The sequence below is a fragment of the Mycteria americana genome, chromosome 2 (genome assembly GCF_035582795.1).
Source record: "Mycteria americana isolate JAX WOST 10 ecotype Jacksonville Zoo and Gardens chromosome 2, USCA_MyAme_1.0, whole genome shotgun sequence".
Classification (NCBI taxonomy): Eukaryota; Metazoa; Chordata; class Aves; order Ciconiiformes; family Ciconiidae; genus Mycteria; species Mycteria americana.
The window spans coordinates 166,026,375-166,042,896 of NC_134366.1; the positions used below are offsets into that span (position 1 = coordinate 166,026,375).

At 40.0% G+C, this 16,522-nt stretch overlaps 1 protein-coding gene across 8 annotated transcripts in view; it reads left to right on the forward strand.

The window, feature by feature from the left end:
- Positions 1–16,522, forward strand: part of EFR3A (EFR3 homolog A) — a 91,716-nt gene that overhangs the window by 50,210 nt on the left and 24,984 nt on the right. For 7 of the 8 annotated variants that reach the window (XM_075495282.1, XM_075495278.1, XM_075495275.1 and 4 more), the window contains 6 exons: positions 155–292; positions 5,182–5,260; positions 6,202–6,337; positions 7,957–8,121; positions 13,722–13,836; positions 15,704–15,755. In XM_075495282.1, coding sequence (XP_075351397.1) covers positions 155–292; positions 5,182–5,260; positions 6,202–6,337; positions 7,957–8,121; positions 13,722–13,836; positions 15,704–15,755 — 685 coding nt within the window. The remainder of the gene's footprint in view (positions 1–154; positions 293–5,181; positions 5,261–6,201; positions 6,338–7,956; positions 8,122–13,721; positions 13,837–15,703; positions 15,756–16,522) is intronic. The other variant, XM_075495277.1, reaches the window with a different exon arrangement.

Sequence of the window (16,522 nt, forward strand, 5' to 3'; positions counted from 1 at the left end):
TTTATTCAGAATTCTGGTTTGATGTATATTTGAGATACAGTTCTTGCCTAGATCAAGAGTGTGACTCATGAACGTTGTAGAACCAAGGGTGGGTACAGTAAGGAAGATGAATATTAATCAGTAGTAAAATCAATGTATTTTTGTCTTATTTCAGCAGAATAGGCCCTCCATCCTCTCCTACCGGAGGAGAGAAAGAGGAAAATCCTGCTCTGCTGGCTGAGAATTGTTTCAGGGAACTACTAGGACGAGCAACCTATGGAAATATGAATAATGCTGTCAGACCAGTTTTTGTGTAAGTTGAAAATTCATGGTAGGTCCTATTGTAAAAGATTTTTTTTTTTTATTTCATCCTCTAATTATGTTGCATTAAGTTCTTTCCTCCTTTTCAACCCAAAGGATTCCATTCATGTTTCTTCAAAAAATTGCTCCTCTTTTAATTTCACCTCTTTGTTGCCATCTGTTGACTTGAAGATAGTTATGGAGAAATGTGCGTCCCATTTTACTGATTTTAGAAGTGCAATAAAATGATTTGGATGGATTGTTGCCTCAGCTGGCCTTTCTTTTGAATGTGAAACTCTTTATTCAAGATATTAATGTCCCATAGATGACTTGCAGTCAGTGAAGAGACAAGCCAAGTAAAATACAAGTAGCACAAAGGAATACTGTGCCCAGATTAATACATAAAGTTAAGATTTCTACTTTCTTGCAGTTTTCTGCCAAGACCTGTTTTGATATTCTGTGAGGAATGTCTTTAACAGCTCATTTAGTATCGAATGGCAGATATGCACACAGTATGCACATTATTGCAGAAATGCACACAGTACAAATTGTAGCTGATGTATTGACTATCAAGTCCAGCGTTTTTCAATCCTCTGCATTGCCCCAGTTGCTTCTTAAAAAAGTATGATATGAAAAAAGCTGCAAGCATTGAGATAACTTAAATCTGCTTCTTTCACCTCTGCTAGTGTCTACAAAGTAGGCATGTTCTCAGGAGAAATTTTTGCAGGAAGCTCTGGACTCGGTGATACTACTTTCAAACCCTGGCTTTTCCTGGTGATGAGGAGAGCTGCTTGCTCCTTGTTGTAGATTTTAAAGATACCCACTTGTTATGGGAATATATTCTCTTAGACGACCTGGTCCTTTCCGCAAAGATTAAGTACTCCATTCATACACTGAAGGACTTTCAAGCTACCAAAAGCCATTTTCACATTACTACTGTTAAGTAAGAACAGAAATGCAAAAAGCAGATAGGGTAGGTATTGAGGGCAGAAAACTTTTGTAGCCCCTTGTTTTTCACCCAAAAGCATTAAATGCAAAGAACTGTGCTATTATCTTACTTTGCTTGTGTACCTATTATACCAATTGGATTGGAGTTTAACTGTTGCAAAGTTGAGTGTTTTATTAAAAAATTTTCATCCTTTCCTAAGTTTAAAATTTGCATTCCTCCAAAATGCCTGCCACTAGAGTGAACGTTTAGGTACTAAACAGCCTAGATGGACTATTTGGAACTGTACTGCAGCTGCTTTCTTAGCACTTTTAAATTCCTTTCATGGGCTTATCTCAAAACTTTATCAGCATGTGCAGTTACTTCAGTCTTTTGAATCATTTCAGTACCAGGGAAGTTTCCCACAACTGATTCCTGATTCCCTAGACTAGACATAGTGCCTGGTTTGGGATTTGAGAAGGTGTCGTACCTGCATTTCCTGTGGCAGATCCAAAGCTTTATGTATTCAAAGTGTTATTTGCAGCTTAATTTCTTTTCTTACTCGCTATGATCCTAAGGATCCGCTTGAGTCTTTGTGCACCTCTACGTGCTACATGCTGTATTTGTGTGCTGAAATCAGTAGATAATGACCAGTTACTCAATGTATTATCTCTTCTATTAATAAAAAGTCTTTGTGGCCACCGTTTTTGTGTTCCATTTTGAGGAAGAATTGCCAAATAAATTTATCTTTTTATAAATAACTGCTGTAAAGGTTTAGTATTTTTGAAGAACAAGAGACGCAGGAAATGCGATTTCCAAGCTGTTTTTCCTAAACAAAAAGGGAGCACTCTGTCTAATCAGCTTCATTTTGTGAATGAGCAGAACTGGTAGAATGAAAGTTTGGGATAGTGAGTCCATTGCACTTTGATGGAAAAACCTGACTTAGTTTATGTGTACTTGATTAGAAAACAGTTTCTCTTAACAGTTTTCAACAATTTCACAGCTTTTAAGAAAGCTCTGGAAATGAAGACAAGCCCGTTTATTACAGAGCTAACACTGAAGATGCAGATTCAGTTCCCCACTTGAAGGCTTGCAGTCAATATATATCAGTCAACATGCTGTCACTTTCCTTGCAAAACTGAGAGAATAGTGCTTCTTTCATCATGAGGCTGAGTACATTCAACAATCGAGGGATTTAAATATAGTGAAAATAGTTGAAATCTGAGTCGGTCTCCTGGTATGGGTTTGGATCGACCTTAATTCTCCTTGCCTTTGACAGAAAATCTTCATGGTTATAAGTCTGTACATGTAGTAGCTAGAAACTCTCAAATTCTCATTTTTAATTAAATCTGACAGATCAGTCTGGTAAACTGCTTAATGAAAGTCAAAAATTTTATATTAATATGATATGAAAAAAATTTGTATTTTGTGTCAACAGTCAGAAGCTATTTAGACTTACTTAGCATGAATTTGCAATGGTGAATGGATTAGGCAGATCCAGAGGGATACAGAAATCTAGTGAATATAAACAACTTCCCAAGTATAACAAGTTACACCCTATTCATCTCACTGTATTTCCATTCCTGTGAGTTATCACATCATCTATGGAAGGGTCTTGAATATCAAAAGCCTGGTGTTTAATATTCTTTCAGCAAACATTATGCATAAGAAGATTATTTTATATATTGCCGTACATGCCTCAGTTCTGCTTGCTAATCATCAGTCTCGATTTATCATTTTGTACTGTAAGGATTGCTTGCAAGTGTGACAACGTGAGTGAATTCAGGGATTGTTAGTGGCTCTCACTCCAGAAAGTAGTAATTTGCACCATTGGTTCTTCTGTTCCTTTTAATTTCAGAAACCTAATTGTGCACATTTGCTACATATATGCAGCAGGTCTTAATGGAAGGCAGACTTTGGCGTCTGTTAATCCAGCAATAAAATGTTTTGCAATCTTACTTAGATGTTCTTTATTAAAAAAAAGTAATTGGAAGAAAATAGGCAAGGTGTGACTTGATTTTAACTAAACTAAATGCACCATGCTGAAAATACCATTTACCATCTTTTACAAAAACAAAATTACATTGAATACACTGCCTGCATTATGATGAGTAAAATATATCACCTACAGTAATCTAATACTCCTTTTCTTGGGAGGAAAATTCCAGTATACAAAGTATGTTGCCCATTGAGCTGTTACACAAAACATTAACCTAGGCTGTCATCTTCCCCCTGCTGTCTTCCCATCAGTTCAGCTATCTGAAGCAGCTAATACTGTGCCTTTCTAGAAAAAGAAAACTGTATGTCTTGTTTTGAGAGAAAAGGTTTTTTAAAAAAACTTGATACAAGATGTAGTTGACCATAATCTGCCCGAATGGATTTTTGGGGCAGATAAAGAGGAACTGTCAAGGGTAACAGAGAACGCATGCTACCCTGAAAGATTAAAGGATCAGTTCCAATCAGGGGAAGGTAGTGGAGAGTATGGTTTTGTGTTTGATGAGACAAAAAGAAAATAAGTTAGCTAAAATAAGCTATCATGTACAAGAAATGATGGACTGTACCAGCATGATATTAGGGAGAAAGAAGACATGAATATTATGAGCCGCTAAGCCTTGAAGGATTTAAAGAGGTAATTTTGTTTGTCTTTCTCCCCCAAGGCAGGATTAAATATACCTGTGTGTTTGGAACGTGCACAAGAAAGGCCGCTGTCCCAAACAGATAGTCCAGTTTAATATGTAGTAATGCAAATATGCTGTTATCTTGGCAGACAAACACCTTTAAAATTCCTAAAATTCTTTCCTCTAGGGATTTCTATGAAAGGTATGTAATGTGTCAAAATGGCAGTATGTTTTTTTTAAACTCTGCAATGGACTGCAAGATAATTTAGGGCACAGGAGAGGGTAGCTTTATGCCAGCTGGTTTAATCAACCTTGAAGGAGACCTGTGTACTCGGCAAGGTCACTAGGCTGGTAGCAGCTGGCCAGTGAGTTGATTGAGACCTCTAGATTCTAGGCAAAGTAAGTTAAAGGATCCAGTCAGTGCTCCTGTGTTCAGAGTACTGACTTCTTTCACCTGCTTGCTTTCAAGTTTGTTATTTGAAGCATCTTTTAATGTTTACTATGTTCTTTGAGAAAGGGCAGACCAGTAGGACTTCTGTAGCTGAGAGACCTATTTAGAAACAAGACCTAAATTCAGTTTCTGGAAGAAAGTTTTTTGTGGGTTTTGGTGGGGGGATTTTGGGGTTTGTTTTTTTTTCTTTTACCTACATCATTCCAATTAAAAGGCATCCCAAATTATTTGTATCAATCTTTTAGATTTAAAAATGCATTTCTTCTTGTCATGTTTTTCCAGGTACTCAGATCTCCTTTTTGGAAAATTTGATGTGTGCCCGATTCGTAGCTGTCAGCATAGTGCTTAAGCAGAATTTCTTGTCTTTGCTTGAAACTGACAAAGTTTTTCATCAGTGGTTCCTGTCCCATTTAAAGAGAAACTGATGCATTTATCATTCTGATTCTGTTTTGATATTTCTTGCAGACAGTGTTGAAATGCTTCAGAGTGATAAAGGAGTATATAGACAAAGAGTAGCTCTTTTTTGTTTTCCATATATATTATTCATGAAACTACTGTGAAAACAAAAACAGTTCTTAGAGTCTCTATTCTGGATGTAACATTCAGCCATAATTATTTTGTAGCTCCTGATTCAAAACAAATTCTTTGGTATGACTAGGTTCTTAAATTCGTGAAACTAGAAGATCAGGAATTTCTGTTACAGCCAAATGTGGTGTGATCACATCTGAAACCTTGAAAACAAATGCTTTTCTGAAGTTCTCATTTTCTCACCTAGTTCATAAGTCACTGTTTAGAAGCTTTATGTAAGGAAATAATCCCTTTGAGGTGAATTTTCAGAAAACGGTAAGATGCCATTTATTATATCTGTAGAATGTCATTATTTCAGGTCCCTTAATTTTTGGTTACAGGCATTTAGACCGTCATAGACTATGGGATCCCAACGAATTTGCTGTTTCCTGCTTCAAAATCATCATGTATTCTATACAGGTAGGATTTTCTCCAGGGTTTGTTTTCCTTGCATACATGTTTCAAGCACGAGACAGGGTTAAATGCTTACCTCACCATGATAATGATAGACAGTAGATGAAGTCAAAGAATCCAGAAGATCCCTTTCCATAACTCCTTAACCTTATTCTTTAAACTTTTCAAATAACCTAATCATGGTTTATGATCAGAGGTGATCTGATTTACTTCCAATTAATGTACACTTGCAGAAGAAAAAAAGATATTAAGGGGTTCTTGATGGAAGGTAGTGCAGAGGTTCCCTGAGCAAGCTCCAGAACAAGGAGCAGGATAGCCATACTGATCTGACATTGTACTTGATAAATAAATCCATCTTAAGTTGGTCATGTCTCCATGCCAATGCAGCTGTACTGCTTTTACAACCCAAGAAACCAACTTCACATGGAACTCTGTTGTGCTAATTGATTTGTACTAGCAGGCAACCTCTATTGTCTGTTGTAAACATGATCAAATTCTTGATCATGATTCTTGGTCTGATTCTTGGATGCGTCAAGCACAGACACCCAAAGGATAAAGTCATAAAATTCCAGGTTTGTGGAAGAAAGCTGAGTTTTCTCAGTGTTTGTATCAATGACGCTTTTTTGTAAGACCAGCTGAAGTCCTTGAATTGCAGTTAGCTGAATGAAATACCACTTCACGCTTCATCTGTTCTTGTAGATGTTCCTGGATATTATAATGCTGTAAGCTTTTGTATACTGTGCTGAATGGACCTGTGTGGCTTCATCTGTCATGGAAGTTTTTTTAATCCATATTTAATCATGAATTGATTGAAATTTAGATAAATACATGAGTAAGAATGTTGCAGAATAGGAATGTGGTTGTGCCTACAGCTGAACGGTGTATGAGTTTATTCTTATTAAAGTCACAGATGAAGCTTTTCGTTCTGTTTGTTTGTTTTTTAATAGGCGCAATATTCCCATCATGTAATACAAGAAATTCTTGGACACCTCGATGTTCGCAAAAGGGACTCACCACGAGTTCGTGCTGGCATTATTCAGGTTCTTTTGGAAGCCGTTGCAATAGCAGCTAAAGGATCAATAGGTAAGTTGTCTTAAATTAAAGGCATCAGGTCAAAAGATAGATATGAAGGGTGCTGCTCATTTTTGCTTTTTTTCAGACTGAATGAAAGTATATATTTTGAGAAGGTTTTGTATTTATTGATTTTTTTTTTTTCTCCTTTGTGCTGATAAAATGTTTGGAGTCTTACTTGGTTTACAGTTGCTCAAATGTACTTACTTGATCGTTTAACTGTTTTATAATCCTTTTGCATTGAAAAAATGAGTAGGTGTATTTTTACAGCCTTGTGAAAGGCAGGAATTCCTGTTTGGTAAGAAGTTGCAAAGTCTGAGAGAACTGTGTGTGACTCTACAAAACGTCAAGAGCACTGTCGCTTTGTGATACAGCTGCTGTGAGATGAGTGGTAATATGGGAGTCAAGAGTAGAATGCTCTTGGAGAAATTTTACCTTAGTAACTGTGAAGCAGCTGAAATAAGGTGAATTATGTCATTTAAGGTAGCATAGTTCTTTGAAATAAGAGTTGTTATGAAGATGTGTACGCACATGTGCTCTGCTGTTGTTTTTCTTTGGTCTTCTGCTGAAACATTATTGCTTTACTCCATTAGCTTGAGTCTGAGCCTGTCCTTTCTCTTTATACAAGACACGTTTGCATGCATAGACTTGTGAAGTCTTTTACCATATTATGAAGAGAGCTCATTATTTGATCCAATATACAGAACTGGATTTTAGTAGCAGATTTTGAAATAACTGGAATTCAGGTGAAAGTACCTGCAGTTTAACCCATTGTTGGTGCTTAATTTCAGCAACCACTTATATTTTCTACGTAAAACTTGCATGATGGGTTGACTCCAGCCAACAGCCATTTGATCACTCCCCTTTCCTACAGGACAGGGAGGACATAGAAAGAAGGTGCGAGGTCTCAGATAAAGACAATTTAATGGGTGAAGCAAAAGCTACATGCACAAGGAAAGCAATTTATTCAGTACTTCCCATTGACAGGCAGATGTTTAGCCGCTTCCTAGAAAGCAGGGCCTCAGCATGCATAATGGTTACTTGGGAAGACAAATGCTGTACGAACAAATGTCCCCCCCTTCCTCCTCCTTTCCTAGAGCTTTTATTGCTGAGCATGACGTTATATGGTATGGAATAGCCCTTTGGTCAGTTTGGGTCATCTGTCCCAGCCTGTGTCTCCTCCCAGTTTCTTGCACACCCCAGCCTATTCTCTGTAGGGACAGAGTGGGAAAAAGAAAAAGCCTTGACACTTGCTAGCACTGTTTAGCAACAGCTGAAACACTGGTGTGTTGTCAACACTATTTTAGTCACAAATCCAAGGCGCAGCACCACCCAGGCTGCTAAGAAGAAAGTTAAGTCCGTCCCAGCCAGACCCCATTACAACTTGATAGTAATGGATTATGGATATATACCTGACTGCATTTCCTGATCCCAAAATAATTTGTAAAATATCAGGGTGCAGGCACATTGCAAAAGTTTATCCCTAGGCCTTATCCTTCAAACAGTGTGTTTTGCGTGTTGTTTTCAGCTTAATCTGATTTCTCCTGAAAAGGGATTGAAAAGGTTAGTTTTCATTTTCTTAAGGCATCTTTCCCTTGACAGGTACAATCATTGTTATGTGTTGTTTCCAGGCCCAACAGTTCTGGAGGTTTTTAATACCTTGTTGAAGCACTTGCGCATCAGTGTTGACTTTGAGCTGGGTGATAGGCGCAGTTCAGCAGGAAGTGCCACTTTCAGCACAAGCTCCAAGGAGAGTGATGAGAGGATTGTCCAGAATGCTATTATTCAAACAATTGGTGAGTAATGACAGTAACATAGGCTCACTCAAAATTCCTTCCCTTCTCCCCCCTCCTCAATTAAATGGTATTAAAACAGCTTGAATCAAAAAAGAATAATGGCAAGTGTGGTATCTCTGATTGCACTTGCTTCTAAATCTCAGACTCACTTTATGGATTTGACTTCTGAAAGACTGTTTTTTTAATTGTTAACTGAGCAGATAGCCGAGAAGCTCAAGGAAAATTGAAAATGCTAGTGGACTGATAATAAATTTGTTGGTTATATTATTACAGAGCCCTTGAAATGTAGACATCATTCTGTACCTTTGGTACAGAACTAATATTAGTCCTTTTATGAAAATCATATTGCAAGCAACCATATACAGTAATGTATTTTAGTAGGTACTACTTGAAAATTTGTAGAAGCCAATATTAAACATAGCAGCAACAATGACACCTAATGGCCGGTTGTGCTACCACGACTTAACTGAAGTATTTTTAAGCACAATACTGAAAATAAGAGCAGCAATTTCTGTAAATTATTTCATTACAATAGCTTCTCCCCTTTTATTCAGATTTTCTCTTTATGTTAGTGATATATATTGCAGTGCATTTATGATGTGTATTCCTTTACTTAAAGAACGAGGGGGAATGTAATTGAAATGTTGTTCACTAATCTGTACCTTTGCTTATGCCTTGAAGCTTTCTAGAGGAGTAGCAAATACGTAGTAGACTATTTCTCACCATTACAGTAAAACTCCAAGTTAGAATGTTAACTTCCCCCCCCCCCAAAAAAAAAAAAAAATCCCCCAAAACCCACAACCCAACCTTTTACAGTAAAGCTTCTTTCTATCAAAGTTACATTTATACTATTGGACATCAGTAGAATAGACCAGATGATCTCAAGTTGGAAGGGACCCATAAGGATCATCAAGTCCAACTCCCTGCTCCTTGGCAGGACTACCTAAAACTAAACCATATGACTAAGAGCGTCGTCTAGATGCTCTTTGAACTCTGACAGGCTTGGTGCCGTGACCACTTCCCTGGGGAGCCTGTTCCAGTGACCAGCCACCCTCTCAGTGAAGAACCTTTTCCTAATGTCCAATCTGAACTTCCCCTGACGCAGTTTTGTTCCATTTCCTCGTGTCCTATTGCTGGTCACCAGAGAGAGGAGATTGGCATCTCCCCCTCCGCTGCCCCCCTTGAGGAAGTTGTAGACTGTGATGGAGTCACCCCTCAGCCTTCTCTTCTCCAAGCTGAACACACCAAGTGACCTCCGCTGCTGCTCATAAGTCTTACCCTCTAGGCCTTTCACCATCTTGGTCAACCTCCTCTGGACACACTCTTAATAGTTTGATGTCCTTATATTGAGGCGCCCAAAACTGCACACAGCACTCAAGGTGGGCCACACCGGTGCAGGGTAGAGTGGGACAATCCCCTCCCTCGACTGGCTAGCTATGCTGTACTTAATACACCCAGGACACAGTTGGCCCTTTTGGCCATACTGTTGACTCAGGGCATACTGTTGACTGATATTCAACTCGCCATCAACCCAAACCCCCAGATCTCTTTCCATGGGGCTGCTCTCCAGCCTCTCGTCCCCCAGTTTGTACATATAACCAGGATTACCCCATCCCAGGTGGAGAATCCTGCACTTGCTCTTGTTAAATGTCATACGGTTGGTGATTGCCCAGCTCTCTAGTCTATCCAGATCTCCCTGTAAGGCCTCTCTACTCTTGAGGGAGTCCACAGCTCCTCCTAGTTTAAGTATTATCAGCAAACTTACCTAATGTACTTTTGATTCCTGTGTCCAGTTCGTTTATAAAAACATGAAAGAGTGCTGGCCCTAAAATCGAGCCCTGGGGAACCCCCACTGGTGACTGGCCACCAGCCTGATGTAACCCATTTACTGTAACTCTTTAGCTTGACCCATCAGCCAATTGCTCACCCAAAGTATTATGGACTTGTCTAGCTGTGTGCTGGACATTTTGTCCAGAAGGGTACTGTGAGAGACAGTACTAAAAGCTTTGCTAAAATCCAAAACTACCATATCTACTAGTTTCCCTTAGTTAACTAGTTGGGTGACCTTGTCATAACAGCAAATCAAGTTGGTTAAGCAGGACTTTCCCCTTGTGAACTCGTTCTGGCTATGACCAATGGCTGCATTGTCTCACGTATTTTTCAGTAGCTCCCTGAACAACCTTCTCCATAATTTTACCAGGCGCTGAAGTGAGACTGACTGGGTCTGTAATTACCAGGGTCTTCCTTCTTACCCTTCTTGAAAACTGGGACAACATTTGCCAGCTTCCAGTTGACTGAGACCTCTCCAGACTCCCAAGACCATTGAAAAATAATGGAGAGAGGTCCTGTGATGACATCAGCCAGCTCTTTCAGTACCCTGGGACAAATCCCATTTGGCCCCATAGATGTGTGCATCCAGCTGGAGCAGCATGTCCCAAACAAGTTCAGAGTCAGCCAGGAGTTTGTCATTCCCCCAGTCATGCTCTTCCAACACAGGGCTCCAGGGGTCCCAGGGCTCATCATCGGTGTTGAAGACAGAGGTGAAGAAGGCATTAAATGTCTCTGTTTTGTCTGCATCCCTTTTTGTGAGGTGACCGACCTCATCAAGCAATGGACCAATGTTATTGTGGATCCTTCTTTTGCTGTTAACGTATTTAAAAAAGCCCTTTTTGTTGTCCTTCACAGTGCTGGCCAGCTTGAACTCTAATCGAGCTTTGGCCGCACGAATTTTCTCCCTACAGTGGTTAACAGCATCTCTGTGGTCCTCCCATGTTGCCTGTCCTTTCTTTGAATGTCCGTACACTTTCCTTTTCTGCCTAAGTTCTAGAAGAAGGTCCCTGCTCAGCCAAGCCAGCCTTCTGCCCCGCTTGCTTGACTTCCAATGCTTTGAAATTGCCTGCTCCTGTGCTGTTAAGAGATGGCTCTTAAAAAATGACCAGCATTCATGGACCAATACCTTAAAAGCAGATTCCCAGGGGACCTTACTAACTAGCTCCTTCAGCAGCCCAAAGTCTGCTCTCCCCATATACAGGGTCGAAGTTTTGCTGGCAGTTTTTCTCCTATCTCCAACAATTTGAAGCTCAACTACTTCATGATCACTGTGACCAAGACAGCCACCAATCACCACTTCACTCATGAGTCCTTCTCTGTTTACAAACAACAAATCTAGGAGGGCACTTTTCGTAGTCAGCTCTTTTAGTACCTGCGCCAAGAAGTCATCTTCAACATGCTTCAGAAATTTCCTGGACCTGTTTGTGTCCACTGTATGATATTCCCAGTTGATGTCTGGGAAGTTAAAATACCCCATAAAGACAAGAGCAGTTGATCTAGAGGTATCCCTTAATTCCTTGTAGAACAATTCATTGGTGTCGTCGTCCTGGCTGGATGGTCGATAGTAGACTCCCACAACATCATCTGCTTTATTTGCTTTCCCTTTCAACCTTACCCAGAGGCTCTCAACCGTGTTGTTGCCAACTGCAAGCGCCATACAATCCAACCCCTCCCTTACATACAGCATCACCCCCCTCACCTTGCCTGCCCTGCCTCTCCCTCCTGAAAAGCCTATAACTGTCCATCATGGCACACCAGTCACGGGACTCATCCCACCAGGTTTTGCTTGTGCCAGTGATGATGTAGCTCTGGGACTGGGGCAAAGCTTCTACCTCCTCTTGTTTATTCCTCATGCTGTGCGCATTAGTACAGGGACATTTCAAATGTGCTCCAGTGTACTCAGCAGATCGTGGAGCAGACTGAAGGACCTCGCTAGCACACTGTCCCTCAAGCACTGGTGTGCTGCCCCCAGGCTTATCGCTAGCAAGCTTGGTTTTACCCCTTTCCCCCTTCAAATCTAGTTTAAAGCTCTTTCAAAGAGCCCTGATAAGTCCTGCACAAAGATCCTTTTCCCTCTTTGAGACAGGTGTACCCTGTCTGTCGCCAGCAGGCCTGGTGTTGTGTAGACCAACCCATGATCAAAAAACCCCAAATTCTGCCGGTGACACCAGTCATGGAGCCAGGTATTGATCTGCTGGCTCTTCCTGTTTCTTCCCTGCAACTGGAAGGATAGAGGAGAACTCTACTTGTGCTCCTGATCCCTTAACCAGCTGTCCCAAAGCCCTGAAGTCTCTCTTGATCGCCCTTGGACTTCTTATTGCAGTTTCATCGCTGCCTACATGAAAAAGCAATAATGGGTAATAGTCCGAGAGCCGTACCATGGTAGGAAGTCTTCTCGTCACATTTTTAACTCGGGCCCAAGGGAAGCAGCAAACTTCCCTAAGAAGTGGTCAGGTCAGCATATTGGGCCTTCTGTTCCCCTCAGAAGAGTCTCCTATGACAATGACCCATCTTTCTTTCTTTATGGAAGCAGTTTTGATGCAGGGTGTAGGCCAACCTAACCTTGGCGACACCTCCAACCTAGACGAACCATCGTCCTCGTCATTGTTTATTTCCACTTGCAGAGCCTCGTACCTATTATGCAAGGGCACCTGGGAAGGTGGGGGAGTCACAGAGGAGATGCGCCTGCTGTGCCGGGCAGGGACTTGTCACCATTTCCCCCTATTCCTTAAGTCACCATGTTCTGCTGGGTGGAGAGAATCATACATATCATGTGTCCTGTCTGCCTGACAGCCCTGTCCCAGGGTAGGTAGGATGTGGTTCCAGTAGTCTATCTCCCCCTCAGACTCCCTGATACTCCTCAACCTCCTCACCTCCTCCCGGAGCTCTGCCACTAAGCGGAGGAGTTCCTCTGCCTGGGCGCATCTCCCACAGGTCTGCTCATGACTGCTGTCCTGTACTGGCATAAGAGCAGGGCACATGCTGATGACACCTGGGTGGCAGCGTGTTCCCATCGGAGCTCTGCCTACAAAGCAGCATCAGTTGTGGTGGGTGCAGAGTTTAGAGAGGAATGGCCTTCTGCTGGGTAGATACCGTTGCTCCCTGGTCGAGCTGGCAGATTTACGGCACCCTTCCTGTATGCAAACTGCCACGCCACACCCTGGTCACTAGCACTTCCCAGGGGCTTCTTTTACAGGTGTGGGGGGGCTTGGCCGCTGTTGCTCCTGGTGGGGGTCTCTGCTCCCCTGAGGTTCCCCTGGTTCAGGAACCCCTCTGTGCACCGCACTAGAGCACTCTGCTGCTGATCGTGCCGGCACCGGAGCTGCTCACCTCAGCAGTCTCCAAGTATAGTATTGGTCATGTAATACTTGTGTACTGCTGAGATTTCTGTTCACACACCTTGTAATATTTAATGGTGACTTAAGAACAGACGAAAATAACAACACTGTGTTCCAGGAGAAACACTTCCGGTTCCTCTCTAGTTACAGATTAACAGATGACACATATTTAACTTTTAAATGATATATTTAAAGGAGGGTAAAATTAGAAAGTTTTAGGATTCAAAGAAGAAAGTGAGTGTCATGAAAAGACTCTGTAAAGCTGTTCAGCAGAAATGAACATGTGAGTATTATGCCCTAAAAGAAATCATAGTTTTATTCTTCATCTATTTTGACCTTGTAAATGTATTCCTTGTATTTATAAGGCTTTTCGTATAAAGAGAAGGGCCCTATATCTCTTTCTTTCTGTGACGTCATTCAATTTTCATTTAGGATTTTTTGGAAGCAATCTCCCAGATTACCAGAGATCAGAGATTATGATGTTCATTATGGGAAAAGTACCTGTTTTGGGGACAACTTCACAATCCCTGGATGCCAGTCACCTTGGGTTTGTACATCCTACATTGTTTTTAATTTCTAATTAAAAATTTAGATTTCAGAATCTTGATAAATTAAGAAGTGAAAAAAAATAAGAAAAGTGAAATGCAAATTGTCACTCATTAGGGGCTGTATTAAATTCTATACAGCATCAAGGCAAGCACAGTGTCAGCATTATGAAATCAATCTTCAAGCACATTACTGACAGAAAATACATCATTGGAATGCAACTTATTTTGCACTAAAACATTTCTTCTCTCCACATCTGTACAAATGTTTTTGAAATTATCTACTTAATGGTGGTTAATTCCAAAACTTCTTATATGTGTGTTTTGTGAATGAGGGAAATTGAACTACGACTACATTTTTTTCAAATAGCTGTATAATTTACAAATGGTTTTTGTTTTTTCTTCATTCTGTACAAGCTGACTTCAGGTTAAGAAATAAACTGCAGAAATCCCAGTGAATTTGTTTTGGTTTAGATTTTCCGTATCTATTTAGAAAGAGAAAGAAGCTATAGGTGGGCAGACTCCTGTAATAAATCCATAATTAAAAAGCTGCCGTACGCTGAAGTAATATTTTTCCCTGTAACATGAGTAATTAGGTTTAAAGACTGCTTTTCCTCAGTATGGGGAAAGTCACTGAAAAGGTTGCAGTTATTCTTTCCAGGTATGCATGGATACTTTGTACCACATTTGTCTGATCCCCTGCTAGCTTAAGTAGGAAATCATTGTAATTCTCTTGGCTTCTTGGTAGCTTTTCATATCGCATTGTGTCCCTGCAGTATGGGACACTACTCCATGGAAGATAGAAATCTGCCAGTGCCAGGCACTCGTTAAGAAGGTATTTGAAATATGGATCCATTTAGAATTCTGTACTTGGATTACCAGTTGGTGTGGGGTTTTTTAATTTGTTTTTTAACTCTACAGTTTTCCTTTATGGGATTTTTTGTAAACATGTGACTGAGCAGTATGTTAGTATGATGCCCATATGCCATTCTGAATAAAGCAGGTTTTCTGACTGCTGATACAGTCTTGCATTACTTACCTGAAAATTGGTCTTGCTATACAAGACATTTGAATGATACTGCCAACTGGATATAGCCAGGATTATAGCCAGTGAAGGTGGAAGTTTCCACTGTTATGTAGGGGCCAACTTTTGCGAAGAGGCTTGCTCGCTCTTTACGCTATGTGATGAACAAAAGGGTTTGTACCTTTTTTTACTTTCTTGAAAGAATGCACTTTTATCATGTAAGATTTTGCAAGAACAGTGCATATATGACTATATACTAATAGGTATTTAACTTCTTTTAGTACCAGCAGATGAGAAATGAGAACAGATGAAGAACAGGTTAATTGGTGTTCCATGTACCTTCCTCTGATCTGAAAACTGAGGGTTCTTTCAGTTTTTCTTGCTGATTTTGCAGATAACTTTTTTTTTCAGCCTCAAAGTTTTGGGGTCTGACTTGAACAAGAAGTGTCCTGGTTTCTTAAGACTCAATTACATTGTAATTCAGAAGAAATTCTGAGTGCTGATGCTTGTGAACTAAGTCAAGCATGTAGTAGTTGAACATTTCAGATACAATGAGATTATTGAATGAAATGTGAAGATTTAGGTCTGCTTCACATATATCATTTACTGTTTATTCAATTGTATGTGCTTAGTTTTTTAAGCCTTCCTATAAATGTCCCTTTCAAAAACAGTTAGTTATTGCACCTCATTTGGAGATATTTACCCCTTATTTATGGTCATCCAGCATCCCTTCCAAGACTGCTGTATTCACTTGCCAAAACTCAGTTGTTAGAATGATGTCTGGAGTAGAATATTGTTTTGAAGATACGCAAAGAAACTAATTCTCAACTTTTTTCCAATTGTAGAGATTTGGGAACTAGGAGGATTCAAATCATGTTATTGAGATCTTTACTTATGGTAAGCCTTCTGTGTTCAGTATATTATAAGCACACAATGTTTCACTTTATGTATATGTTTATACATATAAGTACAGTATTACAACTCTGTATTATGAAATTAAACATACTTTCATATTACATAGATCTGTAGTTCTACTGAGTAAAACCGTAGCAGCGTTTTCCCAACTTACATTACAAGCAGCTCAAGAAATATTCCTCCGTCTCTTAGAGCATTTTAGTGAACATCAGTTATAATTGGATATGCAGATCCAAAAGAACATCATAGAGCAGGTTGAGTTGACAAGTTCTGCCAGCAATGCTGGCAACATCAAAGTGAAATCACTTTTGTCTCTGACATCAGAAAAGCTGTAGTTAGTAGAATGGCTAGTACTTTTAAAACTGTAGGAATGGATGCCTATCTCCAAGCTCTTAGAGCCTCAGGCACTATTGTTCTTTCCTTCCTAGTATTTCCCACGTTTCTTGTAAGGTATAATTGACTTTTTTATCACAAATACATTTTTCAGCTGTAAACCTTCAAAGAGTGTTTCTGGAAATACATCCTGATGGTGAGAATCAGAAGTAGGTAGTAAAGGAGGCTCTTGCCTGAAGAATCCTGGCCTATTTTGTTGCAGAAGCTGAAAATTGTTTAGTGACTGAAGTAGGGGAAATAGCATAAAGAATTATTTCATGTCTAAAGCAGTAGAATTCGTTCCTGGAAAATGAGTTTCTATCCCTGCTTTGACATGAAATTTGTGTGTGGTGTTAGGCAAATCAGTTAAACCGTTC